Source organism: Crotalus tigris, unplaced genomic scaffold (assembly GCF_016545835.1).
Source record: "Crotalus tigris isolate CLP2741 ecotype Arizona unplaced genomic scaffold, ASM1654583v1 scf7180000020588.15403103151:6194809, whole genome shotgun sequence".
Classification (NCBI taxonomy): domain Eukaryota; kingdom Metazoa; phylum Chordata; class Lepidosauria; order Squamata; family Viperidae; genus Crotalus; species Crotalus tigris.
The window spans coordinates 2,120,897-2,142,275 of NW_024098092.1; the positions used below are offsets into that span (position 1 = coordinate 2,120,897).

The 21,379-nt window shown below is 44.9% G+C and overlaps 2 protein-coding genes across 4 annotated transcripts in view; both read left to right on the forward strand.

The window, feature by feature from the left end:
• The first annotated feature begins 1,800 nt into the window (after nucleotides 1-1,800).
• ENO1 (enolase 1) lies at nucleotides 1,801-16,886 on the forward strand. Of its 3 annotated transcripts, none has more exons than XM_039367567.1 (12): nucleotides 1,801-1,958; nucleotides 6,487-6,580; nucleotides 6,729-6,824; nucleotides 8,698-8,756; nucleotides 9,589-9,658; nucleotides 11,494-11,627; nucleotides 12,040-12,262; nucleotides 12,510-12,707; nucleotides 14,170-14,371; nucleotides 14,766-14,874; nucleotides 15,279-15,337; nucleotides 16,329-16,886. In XM_039367567.1, the coding sequence occupies exons 2-12, from the start codon at nucleotides 6,496-6,498 to the stop codon at nucleotides 16,396-16,398; spliced, it is 1,305 nt and encodes a 434-aa protein (XP_039223501.1). In that variant the 5' UTR covers nucleotides 1,801-1,958; nucleotides 6,487-6,495; the 3' UTR covers nucleotides 16,399-16,886. The 3 variants fall into 3 exon arrangements, with proteins under 3 accessions (XP_039223501.1, XP_039223500.1, XP_039223499.1); XM_039367566.1 differs by lacking the exons at nucleotides 1,801-1,958; nucleotides 8,698-8,756 and adding exons at nucleotides 4,914-5,043; nucleotides 8,370-8,428; XM_039367565.1 differs by lacking the exon at nucleotides 1,801-1,958 and adding an exon at nucleotides 4,924-5,043.
• Nucleotides 16,887-18,631: 1,745 nt separating this feature from the next.
• RERE (arginine-glutamic acid dipeptide repeats) overlaps nucleotides 18,632-21,379 on the forward strand; it is a 163,162-nt gene continuing 160,414 nt past the window's right edge. The window contains exon 1 of the mRNA XM_039367500.1: nucleotides 18,632-19,426. The gene's annotated coding sequence lies outside the window, so the exon portion shown is untranslated. The remainder of the gene's footprint in view (nucleotides 19,427-21,379) is intronic.

The window sequence follows — 21,379 nt, forward strand, 5'->3', positions numbered from 1 at the left end:
CCATCCTTACATTTCCAAACCTTATCTTTGCAGTCCCAGTCGTACGTGTTCTGAAGTTGGGGCATTCAGATTTTCTCCAGCAAATGGCTCGGAGTTGCTGCAGATTTGGTTGTTCTAAGTTCAAAACCCGCATCCTTTTAATTTTAATTTTATTTTTTTTACAATCCGCGTTCCCTATTTCAGAATGCAAAACCTGCCTGTCAAAGCAAGTTTTTCCAGCTAAGATCCCTCCGGACCATCCCCTTAAGCCATCCAAACCTCTGGCAGAGATGATAGCAAGGTATATAGCTTCTGGCCCATCACCTCTGGAACCCCAGATGTTCATTATTTTTAAAAGAAGCCGCCCAAATTCCCAATCCTGACGGCGATCCTTCCAGATGCTCCCAGAAAACCAGGGTGGCTGCATGACCTTAAAAAACAATGCAAACCCTGTGTGTGTCTCTACACACACTAGCAGCCTCACAGCACAATATTGTTGTTTAGAAAAAAAAGGGATGCAGCGACAAAATAATTCCAGCACTTGCCCAAAGCAAGAATTTTCGGCGTTTTATTGCTACTAGAAATTCATTGCAAGGCTGAGCCCAATTCCTTCTCTGAAGCTAACTAAAAAGGGCTGAACGCTACTTCCTTCCTTCTAATTTACTGCAGGGGTTTAATCCAACCTTCCTACTAAGCCATAAACTGGTTTATTTGTCGGGGTACCAGCTCTTAGGTGAAATGGCATCTTGTTTGACTAGGATGGGGGGGGGGGGAGAGGTTGTGTGAATCTGTTCAGGGCCTATCAGAAAAGACAGCAGCCAATTTTTCAATGGTGAAGGTTGCATATTGTGTTGGTCTCTTTTTTAAAAATAGTAATAATAATAACAGCTTTCTAGCCAAGTTAGACCCAACGAAGAGGCTCATAAGATGTTTTCTCATTAATTTTGATAAGTATTTTTTGCAAAGCTCTTGTAACTGAGTTTTGATCAAGTTAGTCTAACCCTGTCTGTGTTAAACAAGTCATTAAACTGGAGTTTTATAGGCATGAGAGAAGCAATTCAACTGAGGTTTGGAAAACAGCATTTTCGGATTCTTCAAATACACATCAGTTCCTTGGCTTACATTTTACAGATATCCATCTCTATTATAGTTTCCTTTCAGGGTAAACATTAGCACAGAAACACTGAGGAATAACTAAAGCGAACACGTCAAGTAGTGGATTTTTTTTTTATTTTAAAAAAAGCTAAAATCACGTTTAAAGCTACAATTTTACAAACTTCAGGTACCGCCTTATAAGTTTTGTTTTCGTTAGTGTTAAATTCTGCATTCAATTGTAATCTTTTGTACTACTCAAAGTTTGGCGGACTGGGTATTTAGAATCAATAAGCTTTTTGGTGTTTGGATTATTGGATACAAATTATAAAGTTTTAACACCACAGTCCTATCACTCCATCCTTTGCAAAATAATTATCTTAAAATAATTATTGCTGTGCAAGATGAATATTCCAGTTTCCAAGCTACCCGGTATACACTGTTGTTGTTGTTTTTTTTAAAAAAAGGTATGAAATAAAAACGTGTTCAAATTCTTTACAAAATGGGTTTTTTTTTCCACTTCTCTCTCTAAATAAAGAAATTAAAAAAGGAAACTAAACTGGATTAGGCCCGCCCACGCGGCTGCGTAAAGCAGAAGGTGCCCGAGCACGTAGCGCACGCGCCAAGAGGCTGAGCTGGCGAGAGGCCCCGTTGGCCAATCGGCGGGCGGCAGGGCAGCGTGGGCCGGCCAATGAGAAGCCGCAACGAGTCATCTCATCTGCATAGACTGGGGTATAGTTTAGCGCGCGCCGGCCGCCTCTTCTTCAGTTCCCCGGGTGAGAAGTGTCGAACCGCGTTGCTGTGATTAGATTTTCTTTAATTAAAAAAAAAATACTATTGCAATTTATTTCCTTAGGTGCTGCTGCAGCGCGAGAGCTTAGCCTAAGGTAAGTTGGGAAAGCGCTTGCTTTGGAGGATAGGGGGGAATATTTTGCAGCAAAATACACACACACACACACACACACAAATTTCCTTTCAGACGTTTGCAAACTGTGGTCAAGACGTTTTGCAATTTTCTTTTGCGAGGAAAAGGAAATAAGTGTGTCTTAGGGTGGGGCGGCCCTTTTGCAAACGTTTTCGAAGATTGCATTGCTGGAAGAAAAAGGCACCCCCCCCAGCTTCCTTTCCATTTTCAGGATTTAATTATGCATGTTAAAAATAATTTAATTTAATTTGATACTTATTCAGTATGCTTCTTAAAGATTTGCATCGTGGGCACCTGGAGGCTGTGAAACTAGTTTCCATTAAGCGAGTGGTCCAGAGCAGCCCAACATGGCGCACTTGTAGTTTATCAAGACTGCATGACCTATGGTTCCCTGCCTGGTGATGTAGGTGCGCGAAGGGGGGGGGGGTGTCCAGTAGCTCCAACAGGTGTCGAAGGTCGGAAAACCTGTAGCCTAAAACCAATGCAAGCTGAAAAAATAAGAGTAAAAAGAAATTGAGGTTCTGTTTCAGCTCATGCAAAGCGAATGGGATGCTGTAAGGCTCAAGAAAAGGAAACTTTTTTTTTTTTAAAAAAGGGATGCTTGAGACTTTCTTTGGTCCGTATCTTAGCTCCTGTGGCTTCCATGGCGATCAAAGATGGATTGATCCATCTTTCTGCATCTTGCAAATTCATCTTTATTTAATCAAAATAAAATTTGAACAAGACCAGCGGGGCAAATGAAGGGGAGGAGGGTGGCTTCATTTGCCCCCGCTGGTCTTAGCTCAAATTTTATTTATTTTTATTTTCTTAGGCATTAGGATAAGCTGCAGGAGGATCCTGATGTTCAGGGAAAATTATCTGCCGGTGTGTGGTGGGTTGTGTGTGTGTGTAGAGTTCTGCAGAGGCCTGTCCAGGCTGGGCATCTTTTTCAGAAGCCATTTGCCTTTGTAAAAACAGGCTGGCTTGTGGGTAGCCTGAGATGGGGACATCCTTCGCACATGGACGTTGGGATCCTCCTTTAAGGGGACCACGTGTAGAAAATACCCCACCCCCCTTTTCTTAAGGCGGAAATGCTGAAGAGGGAGATGGCCTGGAGCATCTGGAGGCCATGTTTCATGCCTCACATGCTTCCTTCCCTTGCCTGAGCAAGGACAAGCCATGATTGATGGGAAGGACAGTTGCTGCGTAATGCATATTTTTTTAAAAAAACCCTTCCATTCAGGCTCAGCCCACCCCCTCCTTTGGCAAAGTGTGAGTTTTATTCTAAACCATGCAACCCAATTTCCCCATTCTGGGGCGGGAGGGAGGCTTAGTCAGATCCTCCAACTGCGACATTTAATTGTGTGGTTTATTTATTTTAATTCTTTAGCATGGTTGGCACAATGGGGAAGGTTGCACACTCCTTTAAAGACTTTAAAGTCTTGACAACGGGCCCTGCGCGTTTCTGCCTTCCCAAAATATTTAATGTGGGAACTCTTCCTCAACCTTCTGGATGGGCTTGACCCCCAGCTCGTGGCCTGCAGGGAGACAGGACTCCGATACCTAGAATTCCCAGCTAGCACCAGGTGGGGAAAGGATGCTCTAGGTTTCCTTTGGCTCCTATTGGGAGTGCTTGTACCTTTTTTTTGAGGGCTTGGAAAATTCAAATTTCTGCTTAAATTTGGAGAGAAACAGAAGGCTTGAGACACACTGGCTGAGGAATTCTGGGAGTTGAAGTCCACAAGTCATAAAAGGGCCAAGCTGGAAGACCTCTCCCCACTTCAAGTCTTTAAAAAAAGACTTTGGGGAGGCCAGTGCAACAGGTGAGAATGTCTAAATTCAGCCTGTAACCCAAAACATTTCTTGCTGAAGGAATCCCCTTTCAGTAGAAAGTTAGCACCTCGGGGTTAAGGCTTATTATATTCTCCTGGGAAGCTGAAATAACTTTTTTTTTTTTTAAACTTCCTGGGTAATTTTATTCCTAGAGCAGCTCCAGATGGTCAGCTAGGGTGAAGGGAAGAGTGTGGTGTCCTACTTGGATTTTCATTTTAGAGTTTGGAGAAGGTCCCAGAATAGAGAGATCCCTGGGGCTTGGAGAAAAGAATTTAAATAGCGTCATAAGCAAAGGAAAAAGACAAGTGGAACACAGGTAGTCCTCAGTTTATGACCACAGTTACACTGCTGAGACTTGATTTTTTTTTTTGCCCGGTTTTACAACCTTTTTTGCACTAGAGTTGTTAAGGAAATTTATTTATTTATTTATTTGCAGTTAAGAGGATAATATGGTTGTTAAATGAATCTGATTTTCCCATTGCTTGTCAGAAGGTCACAAAATGAGGATCACACGACCCTGGGACACTGCGACGGTCATAAATATGAGCCAGTTGCCCAAAACGGTCATAAGTCGCTTTTCCCAGCGCTGTTGTAATTTTGAACGGCCACTAAATGGACAGTTGTAAATCGAGGACTCCATGTACCGCAGAGTAAGGCAGAGATTTGGTGACTTGTCTCAACCCACAATTACGATCTGGATCCACCGAGAACAGCTTATTTATTCCATTCTGTTCTTCCGTTCTAAGCGGGACTCCAGTTCCTATTATCGCCCTCCAGAAGGGCCGGGAACGTTGGTAACTGTAGTCCCAACAGATGGGAAGGCTATTCCTTGCTCTAGAGGCGAATCTGCGCCTCTGGGCTGGGAGGGAGGAAAAAAAGCAGGAAAAAAACCTTGGCTTTCTAATTGCCGAAGGGGGAAACTGAGTCATTCTGATTCCAGAACTCTTATTTCCTGCGAGGTTTTTTTTTTTTTTTTTTACAGTTACATAAAATGCTGAGTCAGATCAAGCAAGACATTTGAGAGCAGTCTGGTTTCCAAGCACACGGATGTGCGTCCTGCCTGGAGAGGCTCCATTTTATTCCCCCACCGCCTGAAACAGACACGTGATTTTTTTAATTATTTTAATTCAAGCATCCTTTTTTCCATGCGTGTTTTCAGAGCAGTAGCAGCGCTTAATTTGAAGGTGACCTTAGCCGGAGGAAGGATTCCCGCAAGGGCGCTGGGTTCTGTTCCGGTAAAATCTGCCTTTTCCATGCTTTGGCAGTGTGAAAAATTCAGAGTTCTCTCTGCAGGGCAAAACCTAAAAGTGCAAGGAATGTGGTTTAATTGTTTTTTGTTCCCCCCCCCCCAGTACATTTAAAAGATTTTAGCTGGGCAGCTGCGGGATCTGGTCATTTAATATTGTTCTTTTTGTCTGCCTTCTTCAAATTCCTGTGGATCAATTTACCTCCTTTGTTGAAATAGGAACAAAAATGGGATTATTTTTAGTCTGTCCTTCAGTGGGTCCAGAGGGCACCACCGGAGTCTGCTTCCTAGCTAAACTGAATCTCAGATTAATCTGTGGATTAGATGGGTGGGCTATCGCCCCTATAAACCCTGGTCTGGATGTCGTGGCAGCTGTGGATGATGGGAGTTGTTCTTTTTTTTTTTAAATCAATCGATGTGCTTTTTGCAAGGTCCTGCTCACCAACCCATCCGCATTTTTTTTTAATTTACTCAATTGATTGGGCTGTTCACATCGCAACAAGGCATATTGGGTGGTTCACATTTAGCAGCCCTATATAAAACCTCATAGGCCATAAATGACAGATAAAATAGAATGGGAAGATTTTGTCCAGAAGACTGGATTTCTAATCAGATTTATATTTATTTAAAAAAAAATAAAGATGGAAATCAAGAATAAAGAGAATGGCACTCTCTTTTTCCTTCCTTCCTTCCTTCCTCCCTCCCTCCCTCCCTTCTTTCTTTTTTTCTTTCTTTCTTTCTCCCTCTCTGTCTCTCCTTGTCCCTCCCCTCCCCTCCTTAATTGGGAATTTGGATCCCCTTAGTTGCAAATGCTGGCCTGATGGTGGTCCATTTTGTCATGGAGGAAAAGGGGAGAGGGGAATTATGCGAACAGACTTCTTGGGGGGAAACAATAGTTAAAAGGGCTTTATTTTTGTGATGTAGTCGTTCCCACTGCTTTTTTCCCCCCTTGGAGCAGCATCAAGCCTAATCAAACGAAGACCAGGGTGCATCAAAATAAGACTGCTTTTGGTAGCCTGTTAGATGAAGTGGATATGAATGATTCAAAATGCATTTTAAGACATTTTGATTCTCTTAAAACAGACTGCCTGAGAATGCTGGGAATTTTTAGATCAATCTTCTACCAAATTGGAGAACACCTTGTAACTTTTGCAGCAGGCAATCGCGTAAATTAACGTTTTTCTTTTTCTTTACGATTTTTTAATCACCTATCTCCCTTAAAGAGTGCCTGCGGGCAGCGTGCAATTGAAGAGCACAGGCCTAGCAAAGTTTCTAGTCCTCAGTATGCTTGCCTTAGGAATCCAAAGATATCTTTCATTTTCGCTGGAAAAAGCTGCTTCACTTTGCTGGCTTCCGGAATACGTGGCTATGTTGGGGTTTGGAAAGTTAAAAAAGTTTTTTGTTTTTTTTTTGCCTCGTCCTTTCTCTTTAGACCTACAAAATGTCCATCCTTAAGGTCCACGCCCGTGAAATCTTCGACTCCCGTGGGAACCCCACCGTTGAAGTAGACCTCTTCACTAACAAAGGTAAGCTGCCTGGAAGACCTGGGACACACACACACACACACACACACATCCACACACCCCAATGTGTTCTTAAATCTTTTTTTTATTCACAAGGCTGGAAAAATAGGTGGTCTTCGGCTCCACAAATGGGGTTCTTTTTTCTTTCCAGGTCTCTTCCGGGCTGCTGTTCCCAGCGGAGCCTCAACTGGTATCTACGAAGCCCTGGAACTCCGGGACAATGACAAAACTCGCTTCCTGGGGAAAGGTAATTGCTTCCGGCTAGTGGTGGTTTGTTGTTGTTAGTTGTGAAGTCGTGTCCGGCCCATCGTGACCCCATGGACCACATTCCTCCAGGTCTTCCTGTCCTCCACCATCTTCTGGAGTCCATTTAAGTTCACGCCTACTGCTTCAGGGACTCCATCCAGCCCCCTTCTTCTCTTGCCCTCCATCTTTCCCAGCATTAGGCTCTTCTCCAGTGAGTCCTTCCTTCTCATTAGGTGGCCAAAGGATTTGAGTTTCCACTTCAGGATCTGGCCTTCTAAAGAGCAGTCAGGGTTGATCTCTTCTAAGACTGACTGGTTTGATCGCCTTGCAGTCCAGGTGGCTACTGTAGTGGTGGCTACCGTAGCTTTAATTTGAGATTCATCGATCAGGGCTCTGCTTTGCTTTGAATAATTCCATATTTATTGAACACATGGTTCCCACCGACATAAATACCTCCTTGCAAATGGCTTTAGGTCTTTGTATCCTGATACTATCCCAGTCTGAATAACGTGACCCCTTTTTTTCATAAGTTCTCCCATCATCTTGGAGGGTAAAGGAAGATTTCATTTTTGGAAGATCTTCACACACACACAAACACACACACACACCACCCAGGTCACTGCTTTAGGAAATTCTGGATGGATGGCTTGTCAGTCTGCTTCAAGTCCCATCCATGGGAAAACGACTCGATGTCATAACAGAGAGAAAAAAATGGAGATTTGTCCTGCTTAAGAGTTGCAAAGCCGAATTAGAGTGTCATTTTATATATATTAAAAATCTAGTTCAGCGTAAAGTTTCATTCTTTTAACCACCGTCTCCCTAGTCTTAAAAGTCCACACTCCAGTTTTAAGGTTGAACCCTTAACATCAACTAGAAACGTGAACCAGAAACATCACCACAACCTAAAAACTCACCACACAATTGCAAATGTTAACTGTTGCACACGCACAACAGAGCTGAATAATCAGTTTTGTTGCACTGCAAAAAAATAAGAGCGAGAGAGATGGGATTCATAGGTGTCTTTTCGGCTTTAGAAAAGCAGTGTAATGCTACAACCCATTTCAGATTTGCCCAATTAAAGAAAGCTTGTGCATTAAAAGAAAGATTGTGCATTAAAAGGTGTCTTGCAAGCCACGGTCGAAGCGCCAGCTTGGAAGTGCCTCACAAACCACGGTTTGATTTGATGTTGTTAAAACGATCACCCTGCTTAGAAATAGATGGATAGGTGATACATTTAGGAAGAAACGTGAAGCCACAGCTTTATAACAGGAGCCTCAATATGAATATTCTGAATATCTCTGGCAGATCCAGTTGATTTAGTGCGATTGAATTTGTCGGGTTGCCCAATTCAAAATGATGTTGGGTTAAACTGTTGTCAGATACACTCTCTCTGTCACAGGGGTCTCTTGCTGTGTATTTCATCCCCCCCTTTCTCCCCCCTTCCACGCATGTGGTGCTCTTCTGCCTTTCTTTTTGTGGGCGTTCATCTTTTTCTTCCTTTCTCCATCTCTCTTCTCTTTTCCTCCACAAATTCGGCCCCCTCCAGGTGTCTCCAGAGCCGTTAAGTACGTTAATATGTTCCTGGCACCAGCGCTGTGCACTCAGGTAACCGATGCACACCTGCCAGGCTACTACCATCTTGCATGATATTGGGGCTGACATCCTCGCTGGCATTCTTGGATGACGCTTCTCCGCTCTCCATCATTGTTCAGAAAAAGGGGATTTAACAACCTTGGGCCTGCGCGCTTTTTAATCTCTTGTCTTGAGGACTAGGAGACTGAAACCTTGAGTGCTTGCCTGCCAGCCCGAGCCGTTCTGTACTAATGGGCTTGGGGAGATTGGGGTGTAGTGATGGATCTGGTTGTTCCTTGCAGGTGTCTCAAAAGCTGTTGAGCACGTGAATAAAACTATTGCACCCGCCCTGATTAACAAGGTAGGCATGGTCTTTGTTTGACTAACCCTGTAGTGTAGGCTGAGCGCTTTGCAGCATTGGAAAATGTGGGGGGTTTTTTTTTAAATCCTTTGCATGGGTGCCTGTGTGTGTTTCAAGGTCATCGGAAGGAGCAAAGTGCCTGCATTTGGGGGGGGGTTTGCTAAAAACGAGCATCTTGCACACATTTGGGAAGGGTAGGGTGGCTGAAATGGGAAGTGTCAGTTTTATGCTCAAAGATTTTAATACAGGTAAACTACAGCTTGTTTGGTCACTGTTCAAGGTTACAACAGCACTGAAAAATGTGAATTATGACCTTTTTTTTTTACAGTTACACCCTTTGTGGCATCCCCATGATCACGTGATCAAAATTCAGATGCTTGGCAACTGGTTCACACTTAATGACTGTTGCTGGGGCCCAAGATCATGTGGTCCTTTCACTCCATTGTTTATTACTGGCAGAATTGTCAAATATTTGACTATTTTTTTTGTTGAAAAGGCAGTAAAGGCTTTAAGCCTGGGATGTCCAACGTTGGCAACTTTTTAAGAGCTGTGGACTTCAAACTCCCAGAATCCCCCAGCCAGCCATTACACTGTATAGCTTAAAAGTAGGGGTGTCAACCTTGGCAAATGTTAAGACGTGGCTGGCTGGTGAATTCTGGGAGTTGAAGTCCACAGGTCTTAAAATTGGCCTGAAGTTAAAATTCTAATAGAATTAGAAGGCACAATGAGTTGGTGGGGGGGAATTGATCGCCCAGGACTGGATGGCGAGTGGGCATCATAAACTGAATTACACTTGGTTTCTCACCCCTCTCTCTCTCCCCCCCCCCCGCAGAATATAAGCGTGGTGGAGCAGGAAAAAATCGACAAGCTGATGATTGACATGGATGGATCTGAGAACAAATGTAAGGGAAGGAAGTGGCATCCCTGCCAATGGGAAGGGAAAGCATTTTGAAAATCTCTAATGATACACCCTGGTTGCTTTCCTGCTCCTTTGACCCAATCCTTTGCAAAGAAATAGGTGGCCATTTGGAGCATTAAAATGGTTAGCAAGGAGAGAAGACAGAGACTGGACACTCGGTCTCCTAGCTGCCCATCTCAGCTGTTAGTTAAAACGGGCTAGTTATTTATTATTTAGACTTAATTGTTTATTAGTAGTTATTAGTTGCAGGATGCCCTTGATTATAGCCATACATTTAGTGACTGTTGGAAGCTACAGTGGCATTGAAAAAAGAACCAGTTTTCCCATTTACGACTGTTGAGAGTCTAGAAAGAGTGCAGAGAAGAGCAACAAAGATGATCGGGACTGGAGGCTAAAGCACATAAGGAATGGTTGCTGGAATTGGGTCTGTCTAGTTTAATGAAGAGAAGGACGAGGGGGGACATGATAGTAGTGTTCCAGTATCTCAGGGGCTACCCCAAAGAAGAGGGAGTCAAGCTATTCTCCAAGGCGCCTGAAGGCAGGACAAGAAGCAATGGATGGAAACTGATCAAGGAGAGAAGCAACCTAGAACAGTGGTTCTCAACCTGTGGGTCTGGACCCCATTTGGGGTCCAACGACCATTTCACGGGGGTCGCCAAACAACGCAGTCTGCCATTTTTTTCCCCCTTTTCCTTAGCTGTGCTACTCCCTTTTATTCTATTGGCTTTTGAAAGCCAATAGAATAGACTCTTTTGAATAGAGTCTAATTCTATTGGCTTTCAAAAGCCAATAGGAATTGTCCAGGCTGTCTCTGCCCTGCTGAGCCCATCAAAAGTCCCATTCTGCTGCACCAGTTGAGTAGTCCTCGACTTACGACCGGTTGAGTAGTCCTCGACTTACGACCGGTTGGGGGTCGCGGCATTAAAAAGGTTGAGAACCACTGACCTAGAACTAAGAAGAAACCTCTTGACGGTGAGAACAATTAACCAGTGGAACAGCCTGCCTCCAGAAGTGGTGAATGCTCCAACACTGGAAGTTTTTAGGAAGAGACTGGACAGCTCAGGGTTTCCTGCCTGAGCAGGGGGTTGGACTAGATGACCTCCAAGGTCCCTTCCAACTTTATTATTATTATTATTATTATTATTATTATTATTATTATTATTATTATTATTATTCATTCCCTGTGGTCACATGATCAAAATTTGGTTGCTTGGCAACTGGCCCATATTTATCATCGTTGCAGCATCCTGGCATCCTTTGATCCTGATTTGCAACCTTCCCAGCTGGCTTTCCATAAACAAAGTCAATGGGGGAAGCTGGACTGACTTACCAACTGCATGATTGATTTAATGATTTGTAGTACTTCGTTTAACAACGATGGCAAAAAAAAAAATATCATAAACCTGGAGGCTGTGAAACTAGTTTCCTTAAGTGAGTGGGTCCAGAGCAGCCCAACATGGCACCCTTAAGTTCATCGGGACTGCATGACCTATGGTTCACTGCCAGCTCATGTAGGTGGCCAAAAAAAGTCACAAACTGGGGCACAAGTCACAACGGTTCTACTTAGCAAGGGAAATGTGGGGGCCCCATTGTTGAATCCCCTCTACTATTGTTAGTTGAGGATTTAATTGGAGCCCAAGATTTTGAAAGGGATGGCACTAGAGATTGAAATAGGAAAAACTATCCCAGTCCAAAATAAGCATAAAAACCTGCTTGTCTTAATTTTAAACGTGCCAGATGTGAAGAGGCAGCAAATGATGGGAGAGCAGATTGCAAGCAAATAATATTGCTCTTTTTTTTCCTCCCTCTTTCCGGCAGCTAAATTTGGTGCGAACGCAATCCTGGGTGTCTCCCTTGCGGTGTGCAAGGCTGGTGCGGCGGAGAAGGACGTGCCTCTGTATCGCCACATTGCTGATCTGGCCGGGAACAAAGAGGTCATTTTGCCAGTACCTGTAAGTTTATATTATGCTGTGCGGAGGGGAAGGCAGAATCTGGCCCAAGAGTGAAACTGCAGATCAAATCCTTGAGCGTCAGTGCACAAATTAAAGGGTCATTAAAGGAACTTATTCAACCAGCTAGGGCAGGGGTAGGCAATTTTGGCTCTTTTGTGACTCGTGGACTTCAACTCCCAGAATTCCCGAGCCAGCCATGCTGAAGGGACAGGGAGAGGTTTCCAAGCTGAGCCAGGCCGGCTCAGGAATTCTGGGAGTTGAATTCTGGGAAATGGGAATGGTGCTCCTGCATCATCCTTGGAGGCAAGGGAGTGTTGGGAGTGTTAAGGACTAGAAGCTTGAGTTGGTTTATGCTGGTTCTCTCTGGTTGGTTGTTTAAACCTTCTTGGTGGGATCCTCAATGTCTCCAAAGGCTTTCAACGTGATCAACGGTGGTTCTCACGCTGGGAACAAGCTGGCTATGCAGGAGTTTATGATCCTCCCCGTCGGAGCAGAGAGCTTCAAGGAAGCCATGCGCATCGGGGCGGAGGTGTACCACAACCTGAAGAACGTCATCAAGGAGAAGTACGGCAAGGATGCCACCAATGTGGGCGATGAAGGCGGCTTTGCCCCCAACATCCTGGAGAACAAGGAAGGTAATTGGCTTTGCTTGGGTGGTTAAGGTTGTGTTTTTAAGAAGAGAGTGGACAACCACTTGTCTGAAATGGTATAGTTTCCTGCCTGAGCAGGGGGGGGTTGGACTAGATGACCTCCGAGGTCCCTTCCAACTCTGCTATTCTGTTCCAGTCTATTCCATTCCATATTTTCTGTTCTGTTCTATTCTGCTCAATTGTTAATCAGTCCTTTGCTCAGTGGCTCTGCTCGTGTTGTTGTTTTTTAAAGCTCTGGAGCTGTTGAAGAATGCCATCAGCAAGGCTGGCTACACGGATAAGATCGTCATCGGAATGGACGTGGCGGCTTCTGAATTTTATCGCGATGGGAAGTATGACCTGGACTTTAAATCCCCAGATGATCCTAGCCGATACATCACTCCTGACAAGCTGGCTGATCTGTACAAGAGCTTTGTCAAAAATTACCCAGGTTTGTATGCGGTGTAGCTGGTTTTGAATTCAGATCCTGGCCCATGAAGGGCGCCGCAAAGGAATTCACTCTCTTCTGGAGTGTTGAGTTCCCTTGTGTGCGAAGGCAAACTTGAACTAAAGGATTCTCCTTTATAATAATGGAGGGTGTATAGTCATCATAGCCGAGATCCGTTTCTCTAAAGCAAAATATTAAATGCTAAGAGAGGAAGATAATCTCTTTGTATATCGCTTTGGTTGACGTTCCGTTTAAGGTTTTGAATTGTAAGCAGCACCCATGTTCTGTACGGTCGCTCAGCTTTGAAAATTGAAATTATGAATAGCTAAAAAAATTTTTTATTGAAAATTTTTAAAAGTTTTTACAAATAACAACAAAAAAACAACAACAAACAAGAAAAACAAAACAAAACAACCCTCACCCAACCCCTCCCAAACCACCCCCTCCATCCCCCCCCCGAGCTTCCCAGGCTTAATTAAAATTTTAAGAAACCTAAACAAATTTTTACAACTTATAAAATAGTTAATAATAAAATATATATGACATAAACGTTAAGGAAAAAAAATACTTAAAAAGAGAAAAAAAGAAAAAAAGAAAGAAAGAAAAAGAAATAGGAAAAAGAAAAAAAAGAGAAAACAATCTATAACATATCAAAAATTATATACAAGTTACAAAAAGGCTAAATAATATTTTTTTATATCCAATTTTAGCTAAAATTTGAAAGGAGCGAGGCCCAAGCAAATTAAGTAGTTGGGCAAATTGGAAGGGAAAAAAAAAGGGTGTGTGTGTAAAATGTAAAGGATGAAGCTAGGTCTACCCCAGAAAACCACGAGTTGTGCTTTTATGGTCGGTTGCTTAGATGAGAGGGGCGGTCACAGAAATTGAATAAAAATAACAACACTCAATTATTGCCTTGCTTTTGAAAAGGGTATTGGTGAGAAAAAGTCAGTTGGATGGTCTCAAGGCTGCAAGTCTCTTTGTAGTTGTGAGCTGGACTGGGTAGTTGCTGCTGTTTTCTGTAAAATGGGAAGAAACTTAAAGCACTGTGAAAGGACAGCTAGGTTAAGTAAGTTGTCCTCCAGAGTCAATCAATCAATCAGAATAGAGCTGGAAGGGACTTAGGCCAGCCCCCTGCTTGCCATTTCAGACAGCTGGCTGTTCAGTCTCTTCTTAAAAACCTCCAGTGTTGGAGCACCCACAACTTCTGGTGGCAAGCTGTTCCACTGGTTAATTGTCCTCACTGTCAGGAAGTTTCTCCTTAATTCCTGGTTGCTTCTCTCCTTGATGAGTTCCCCTTCGTTGCTTCTTGTCCTGCATCCTGGTGCAAGACAAGAAACGACGGATGGAAACTAATCAAGGAGAGGGGGGGAAAAAAATCAAGTTGCATTCCCAGAAATCATTGGAGCCCAGTCAGCTCCACCACAGATTTGTCTCTTCTCTCCCCATCCCGTCCTATCCTTCTCAGTGGTTTCCATCGAAGATCCCTTTGACCAGGATGACTGGCCCGCCTGGAAGAAGTTCACGGCCGAGTCGGGGATCCAAGTGGTGGGGGATGACCTGACGGTGACCAACCCCAAACGCATCAGCAAAGCGGTGCAGGAGAAGTCCTGCAACTGCCTTCTCCTCAAAGTGAACCAGATTGGATCGGTCACCGAGTCGCTGCAAGCGTAAGTCTTGGGGGGGGGGGGGAGGCCAGCCGGCCAGACCTGGCGAAACTCTGGAGATCTCAAAAAGGGGTTCATAAATGAGAATACAGGTGGTCCTCGACTTAACCGTTCGTTTAGTGACCGTTCCAGGCATTAAATTGGGTTTAAAATCTCGTGACGTACAAACCGTGAGAAAGAACTACTGGGAAATCCTTTCGACGTTAGGAGAGCACTGGAAAAATTGACTTAAGGTTGTTTTTCATACTCAATGGCCCTTAGGCATTCCTTATAGTCACATGATCAAAATTCAGCATCCCCCGTTAGTTGCAAAGTCACCCAAGTGCCTGGTTTGATCTTGGCTTGCTGCTTTGAAAAAAAAAAATCACCCTGTGGTCTTCTTTCTTCTCCTTTTTAGCTGCAAGCTGGCCCAGTCCAAGGGGTGGGGAGTGATGGTGAGCCATCGCTCCGGAGAGACGGAAGACACCTTCATTGCGGATTTGGTGGTTGGCCTCTGCACTGGACAGGTGAGGCTTTGCCTGCCCCAAAGGTTGCTGTGGGGGGGAGAAATTGGTGGTCATGCATGTGACCAGTCGTGGTTTGCGAAACAAGCCATGATGTGGCATGCATTTGGGGGGCTTTGTGTGATGCACTGCAATCTGGTGTCCTGCAGAATGTACAGCAGCCATTTTGAAGATGTGTGGACTGCGTAGCATAGCTGGCTGGGGGATTCTGGGAGTTGAAGTCCACACATCTTCAGAGTGGCTGTGGTGGAGAAACACGGGTGTATTGTTATGAGAATAATAGTTCTGTGGCTTGTTGGAGAAACTGGTTAGATCCTAGCTAAGTGGTCTCTGTTGTGACATGAAAACGACGCCATTGCTCGGTTCCTTGTCGACTCATATTCCTTGGTTTAATTTTTTTTTACCAGATTAAGACCGGTGCTCCTTGCCGATCCGAACGTCTTGCTAAATATAATCAGATTCTAAGGTAAGAGAAGTTTTTATAGGCTTGATATCTTTGGGGTCAAAGGCCAGCATAATCTGTGGTGGCTGTAAGAAATTGTTCTCTAAATCAAATTGTTCTCTAAAATTGGGATTCCTGTAAGATGTTCCAAGTTCTGTTCTATGCACTCGAGAGCGGTCGCAGAAGAAAAAACATTATTTTTATTTAAAACATTCAGGAAAGCACAGAAGAACAAAGAATTCAAAACAATAAAGTGAAAAAGGAAGGAAAACAATTGTTCTTCTTTCCGTCAAATCACTTTCTTATTTCCCCCTTTTGATCTTGATTGTCCTTGTTCTATAATTTTAAAAGCGTTAAACCACGTTTAATTTTAATGTTCATTTTTACAAGTTCTTTTGTTTATCACTTGGATTATATTGTCCCCTGCCGGAGCCCGTCTTTTGAGAGGAGATAGGTGGTTTAGAAATATGAAATTTTTCCATTTTAATTTCTCTCCTTCCTGAATGTAGACAGGTGAGCTCAGGCTAATGAGAATAGTAGTCCTAACAATTTTGCAGGAAGTGATGTAATGGTGGGGAATTCTGGTTGTTGAAGTCCACACCGATTAAAGTAGCCAAGGTGGAGAAACCTTGCTAAATTGTTGATGCAATGATTTTTTTTTTCCTCCCTATATTTCACTGGTGAGTCATCTTGCAGCCGACTCAACAGTTCATTTAATGACTGTTCCAAGTTACTTTACGACCATTTTTCACACTTAACGATCATTATAGCGTCCCCATGATGGCCGGGATGTGTTCAGAATCCAGACACTTGGCAGTTGACTGGCATTTATAACGGTTGCAATGTCGTCCTAGGATCATGCGATTCCCGGTTGCGGCCTGACAAGCGAGCCAGATTCTTTTAACAACCGCGTGACTTAACTTTTGAGCTGAGTTAGCGTGGGTACCTACATTTCTTGCTGGATTTTCAAGATGGTTTTCTTTCTTTCTTCTCCCCCCCCTTCCCCCCCGTCTAGAATCGAAGAGGAGCTGGGAAGCAAGGCTCGTTTTGCCGGCCGGAATTTCAGGAACCCCCGAATCAATTAAAAACAAGGAAGCTGTTGATGAGGCTCATTAGAGGAATACATTTAGTACCCTCTCCCCCTTAGCGCCTGCATCTTCGTAGCAAAGAAGGGTAGCTGATGAAAACGGTTCGATATTTGCAAGTCCTCCATCTTGTAATTCTTTTCCCCTCTCCTCATGCCTCCCTTCTTCTCTCCAGCTGCTGCTTTCAAGAAATGGGGTGTTGGGGGGGGGAACTTCAAGGCAGGATGGTTTGCTGGACCTGGGAGGGGAGCCCCCTCCAAATTATACTGTAAAGCATTTTTTTTTTTTTTGCTGCCTTTGCTTGAGATGCCAGAGTTTTTTTTTTCCCTTCTCTCTCTCTCTCACTCTGCTGCTCCCTTCCTATCCTTAATTTCTTCCCCACCTCCTCTTTAGTGTATGAAAAAGATTTGCAGGGCATCTGAGCTATCTGTTCACACACAGCCCCCCCCCCAATTCTCTTGTGAGGCAAATAAAACACAGAAACGCTGGTGTTGTTTTGTTGGTGGTGTTCTTTGGGGATGAGAAAGGGGAAAAGATCGAATCCCGTGCCTTGGTTTTGGAAGTGAAATTGAGGGTGGTGGGGAAAGGAAATGAACCGGTGGCTGCATTTTTGAGTCCAGGGCAAGGCTGGCGTATAAGCACCACGAATCCAGAAATGAATAAATAAAGTTAATGCAAATGGGCTTGTGGTTCTGCAGCTTCGTGGTGGCAAAGATATGGGTTTGGTTTGCCCGGGCTCGTTGGAAAGGAAGAGAAGAACTAGTTTCTTTGATCCTTGTTAGGGAATGGTGGTTTGTCTGCAGAGCTTTCTTGCTGGTGGCTGGGCTAAGCTGTAGTTAGGTAAAATAGCAATTTTAGCTGGGCTAAGCTGTAGTTAGATAAAATAGCAATTGTACAAGCTGCAAAGAAAGCCCTTGCTGTGGTCTGGTGCAGTTTTACTCTGGAGTAACTCCAGAAGCTGAGCAAGTGGATGGGACTACAATTCCCATCCACATGAGCAAAAATGACTACAACTCCCATTTGCGCTTGACAGCCACCTGCAATCTGGGACTGGCAATCTGGGTGGGCTGCAGGCTCCGTTCTCCCCAGAAAGGATGATTTCTTGAGCCAATGGTCATAGTCGCTTTGGCTGTCTTTTCTGATGGACTACAACCCCCATCACCCTTGGTGAAAGCAATTGGATGGGAAGAGGGTGGCAAGTCCCATCAGATGTCTCAAGGCTGCCTCCCCTGGCCTCTGTGGCCCAAACCCATGCAAAAGTAATTGGGGTCCCCCCCAGCCTCTATGATGACTACAATTCCCATCCTTCTGCCCCACGTGCACTCCAAATCCTTGCAAAACGAGCCTGGCCTTTCAGCCAGTTTTTTCTGGCCTGGGCTACAACTTCCTAGCGCCCTAACTACATGTACCATCATTCACAGCAAGCTTTCGTCCAGCCCCATCATTCCCTGCACCCCAGGGGTGTTGGGACTACAACTCCTATCTTGAGATCTGTGCCTTGGGGTGTGTGGGGTGTCTTCCCAGATTCCCCTTTCATGGATCCTAGCATCCTTCTGTCGTTCCCAGCATCCCCCGCGTGGGACTACAATCCCCATCCACACGAAGCGAAGGACTACAAGTCCCGTCATCCCCGGTGCCGCAGCTCCCTTTCTCTGTTGAGACGGGATAAATTTCCATTTATCCCATCTTTTTTTTGTGGGACTACACATCCCATCATCCCCCCGGCGCGGCGCTCCTGCTCGGCCGGACTACGGATCCCATTGTCCCCCGCCTTATAGAGGTGGACGGGCGCCGCCTTCCCCGACCCGCCTGCAGGGGGCGCGCCGGGCGGAGATCCACCAATCGCCGCCGCGGGGCAGGATGACGCCCCGCCCTTCTCTCGCCCGCCCCTGCTCTCCCTTCGGACCAATCCGGAGCGCCCTCCGCTTCCCTTCTCCCTTCTCCCTCCCCTTCTCCGCCACCTTTTTTTTTTTTTTAATTTGTGTCTGTGTGTGTGTTTGAAAGGTCCCTCCCCCTTCGAAACGGACTTCTCCAATCCTCGGCGCCGATTGGCCGCGCGGCTGCTTTGGTACAAGGGGGAGGTCACGAGGCGGGCTCCTCCTCCTCCCTCCGCCCCTCCTCCTCGCGCCCTCCCTCTCGTGCTTGGACGGGCGCGAGAAGACGCGCCGGGCCGGGCCGGCCAATCAGGAGGCGCCTTACTGGCAGGTGGAGCGGGCCTGTCTGGGGGGTGGTTGCTGGGTGTCTCTCTGGTGGTGTGTGTGTGTGTGTTTCTGTGTCTGAGGGGAAAGAGGCGGCGGAGGAGGGAGAAGCCGGAGCCGGAGGGAGAAGCCGACGCCGCCGAAGGGGGCAGGAATAAAGCCGGGGAGAAGACGGAGGAGGCGGAGAATAAAACCCTGAGGAGACATTTGCCGGCTCTTTCCCTTCCTTTCACGCCCCCCCCCCTCAACGGTGTGGCCCCCTCGGCCTGGTGGGCGAGCGCGCCTCAAGCAGAGCAGGCCGGAGAGAGTGAGAGAGAGGAGGGGGCGCCTGGAGTGCACTGGCCCCTCCCCTCCTCTCCTCCCCCTCAGCCCTGCCCCCCTCCCGGCTCGCCCCCCCTTTAATACTTGAGCACATTAGCTCCTCCCACAACAGTCTCGCCAACAGCCCCCCCGCCGTTAACATGCAAAGGGACCCCACCTCCTAAGCACCCAGCCCCCAGTTGCAGCAGCCCCCCTCTTTTTCCCCCCACCCTTGCTTTGTGGCTGGGGAGGGGGCCCTTGGGAGCCCTCTTCGCCACTTTCTGCCCCTCCAGGACCCCCACCCACATCTTCAGGGTGCCCATTTTGGTACCCCCATCTCCAGCCACCCATTGCACCCCCCCACCCCCACTAGCCTCTTCCCTCTTGGCTGCTCGCTTCCCCTCTCCTGGCCCCCCCCTCTTTTTTTTTTTAAAAAAAACCTTGCTTGGGGTCTCCTCAGCCTCCCTCCCTCTCTGCCCCCACCCCCTTCCAGAGAAAACCCTACTGATGGTGTGAATCGGGAGGAGAAGGTAAGTAAGTTAGGGAGCTGGCTTGATGGCTTTTGTTTAAGGGCTAGTTTTCTCCTTCCTTTTTTAATGGAGGAAAGATTGGGGGAGGAAAGGGAAGGTTTTTGTTGTGCACAGACCCTGTTTATGCTTAGGGCTTGTTTATATGTTTACACTTTTAAAAAAAAAAGAGTAGGAAACTAAACGTTTTGTTCTTTGAAATGTCATTGGAGAGGCAGGGCAGCCCGACCTACTAAAGCTTTTCTATTTGGGGTGCTTTTTTTTTTCCTTCTTGCCCCCCCCTTCCCCACCTCTTGCCCCCATACAGCCTCTGTAGGACTCTATTTTCCCCCTCTGTTGTGAATCAGAATGAGAGTGCTGTGCTTCAGATTCCTTTAAAAATGGCAATCCCTGTGGATGAAAATGGAAAAAAAGAGGTTAATATTGCTATGTGTTTCTCCTACATGAAGGGTTTTACATTTTTGTCAGATGGGAGGTTGTGCCTGTTAAGGAAAGGTAAATAATATTATTTTGAGTGCATCTTCAGAAGAGACCTGCAGAAAAGGATATTCACCCTGTCTTAAGTCAAGCATGGGGCGTCTCAAAGTTATTTTTTTTCTGCTGTTTTCCTTTTCCAATAAGCAGTTAATAATCCTGAGTGTGGTGGAAGAAACCCAGTTAGGAATTGTGGCAAGGGAAGAGTTTAACCTGTGCCCTGTTTGAAAGTTGTGTGCATATACAAAGCTCTGGTTGCCTTAAGGGAAATACGTTTTATTGTGGTTAAGATGTTTTATGTTTTTTTAAAAAAAACTTAATCTCTTAACCAGGAAATCACTGCACACCTGCTAAAGTTATGTATCTGAATTGATTGCTCCTGTCTTCATTGGCTTCCTCTTTTTAAAGTTGAAAAGATATTTTGGGGGAGAAAAAAAAGAGAGGTCAAAAAAAGTGCAGAGTTTCAGCTTCTAAAAAGTTGGCTGTAAAAAACAAAAACAAAGTGATTCATCCATTCACTGAAGCATGTGGTTGAGTTTATTTTTGAACACCAGCATGCTTTTGGTTTTAATTTTACTTGACTGGCTTTGCCTGTGAATAGTTGCATCCCTTGACATTATATAATGATGGCAATTTTACAAATCGTTTGGCTCCGTTTCTGATCTATTTTGCTGGTGCCAGAATTATTTTCTACATGATATAAATATTGAGCTTCTGATTTAAAAAAAAATGTACGTCAGGGATTTAGCACGCTTTTTCTTTTTTTACCTCTAATAGTAAAAAAAACAAAATGATCCTCAAATGCACTGTGTACTGTAACAAGAAATATTTGTTCAGCTAGCGTGAACTTGACTGAATTGCAGAATTACAGTGTATGCTACCTGTATTGCTAACAATTTATTGTCAACTGCTAAGGCGGGTGCTAAAATATATTTCATTTCATTCATTCTGATGTGTTTGATGTGCTTTTTGTATGCAAAGCATACAAAATGTGTTAAAATGTGTTTTTAAACTGTTTTTCACAAATATAAGGTGCTGGAAGGATGCAGGAGAAACAAGGGGAGGGAATTTTTATGTATGATTTTTTTTTTGTTTTGGTCTAAAGTTTGTCTGATAATTTGTTTGCCACCTTTTTTGATATTGATGTTCTGATTTGGGGGGGCTGTCCTGGTAACTCTGTTAGTTGCTGAGGAGTAGGAAAAAAAAAAAGAGAGAGACATACCTTGGGTTGCCTAGAGTGGAGATCTTATTTGTTCACTCACAATTGACCCATACTTGTACTACTCTATGGCCTTTTTTTTTTTTTACAGGGCTAAAAACAACCATTGAGGTGAGAGGTATGGAAGAAAACAATCACAAAGGGCTCTTCCCTTTTTTTCATAGATCTGACTATACCTCCTCTTTCAAACTTAATTTTGATGAGAGATTGTGTTGGTCTTATGACCACAGCTAGAGTCCAAAATTTCCACTGCTAAGCATGGC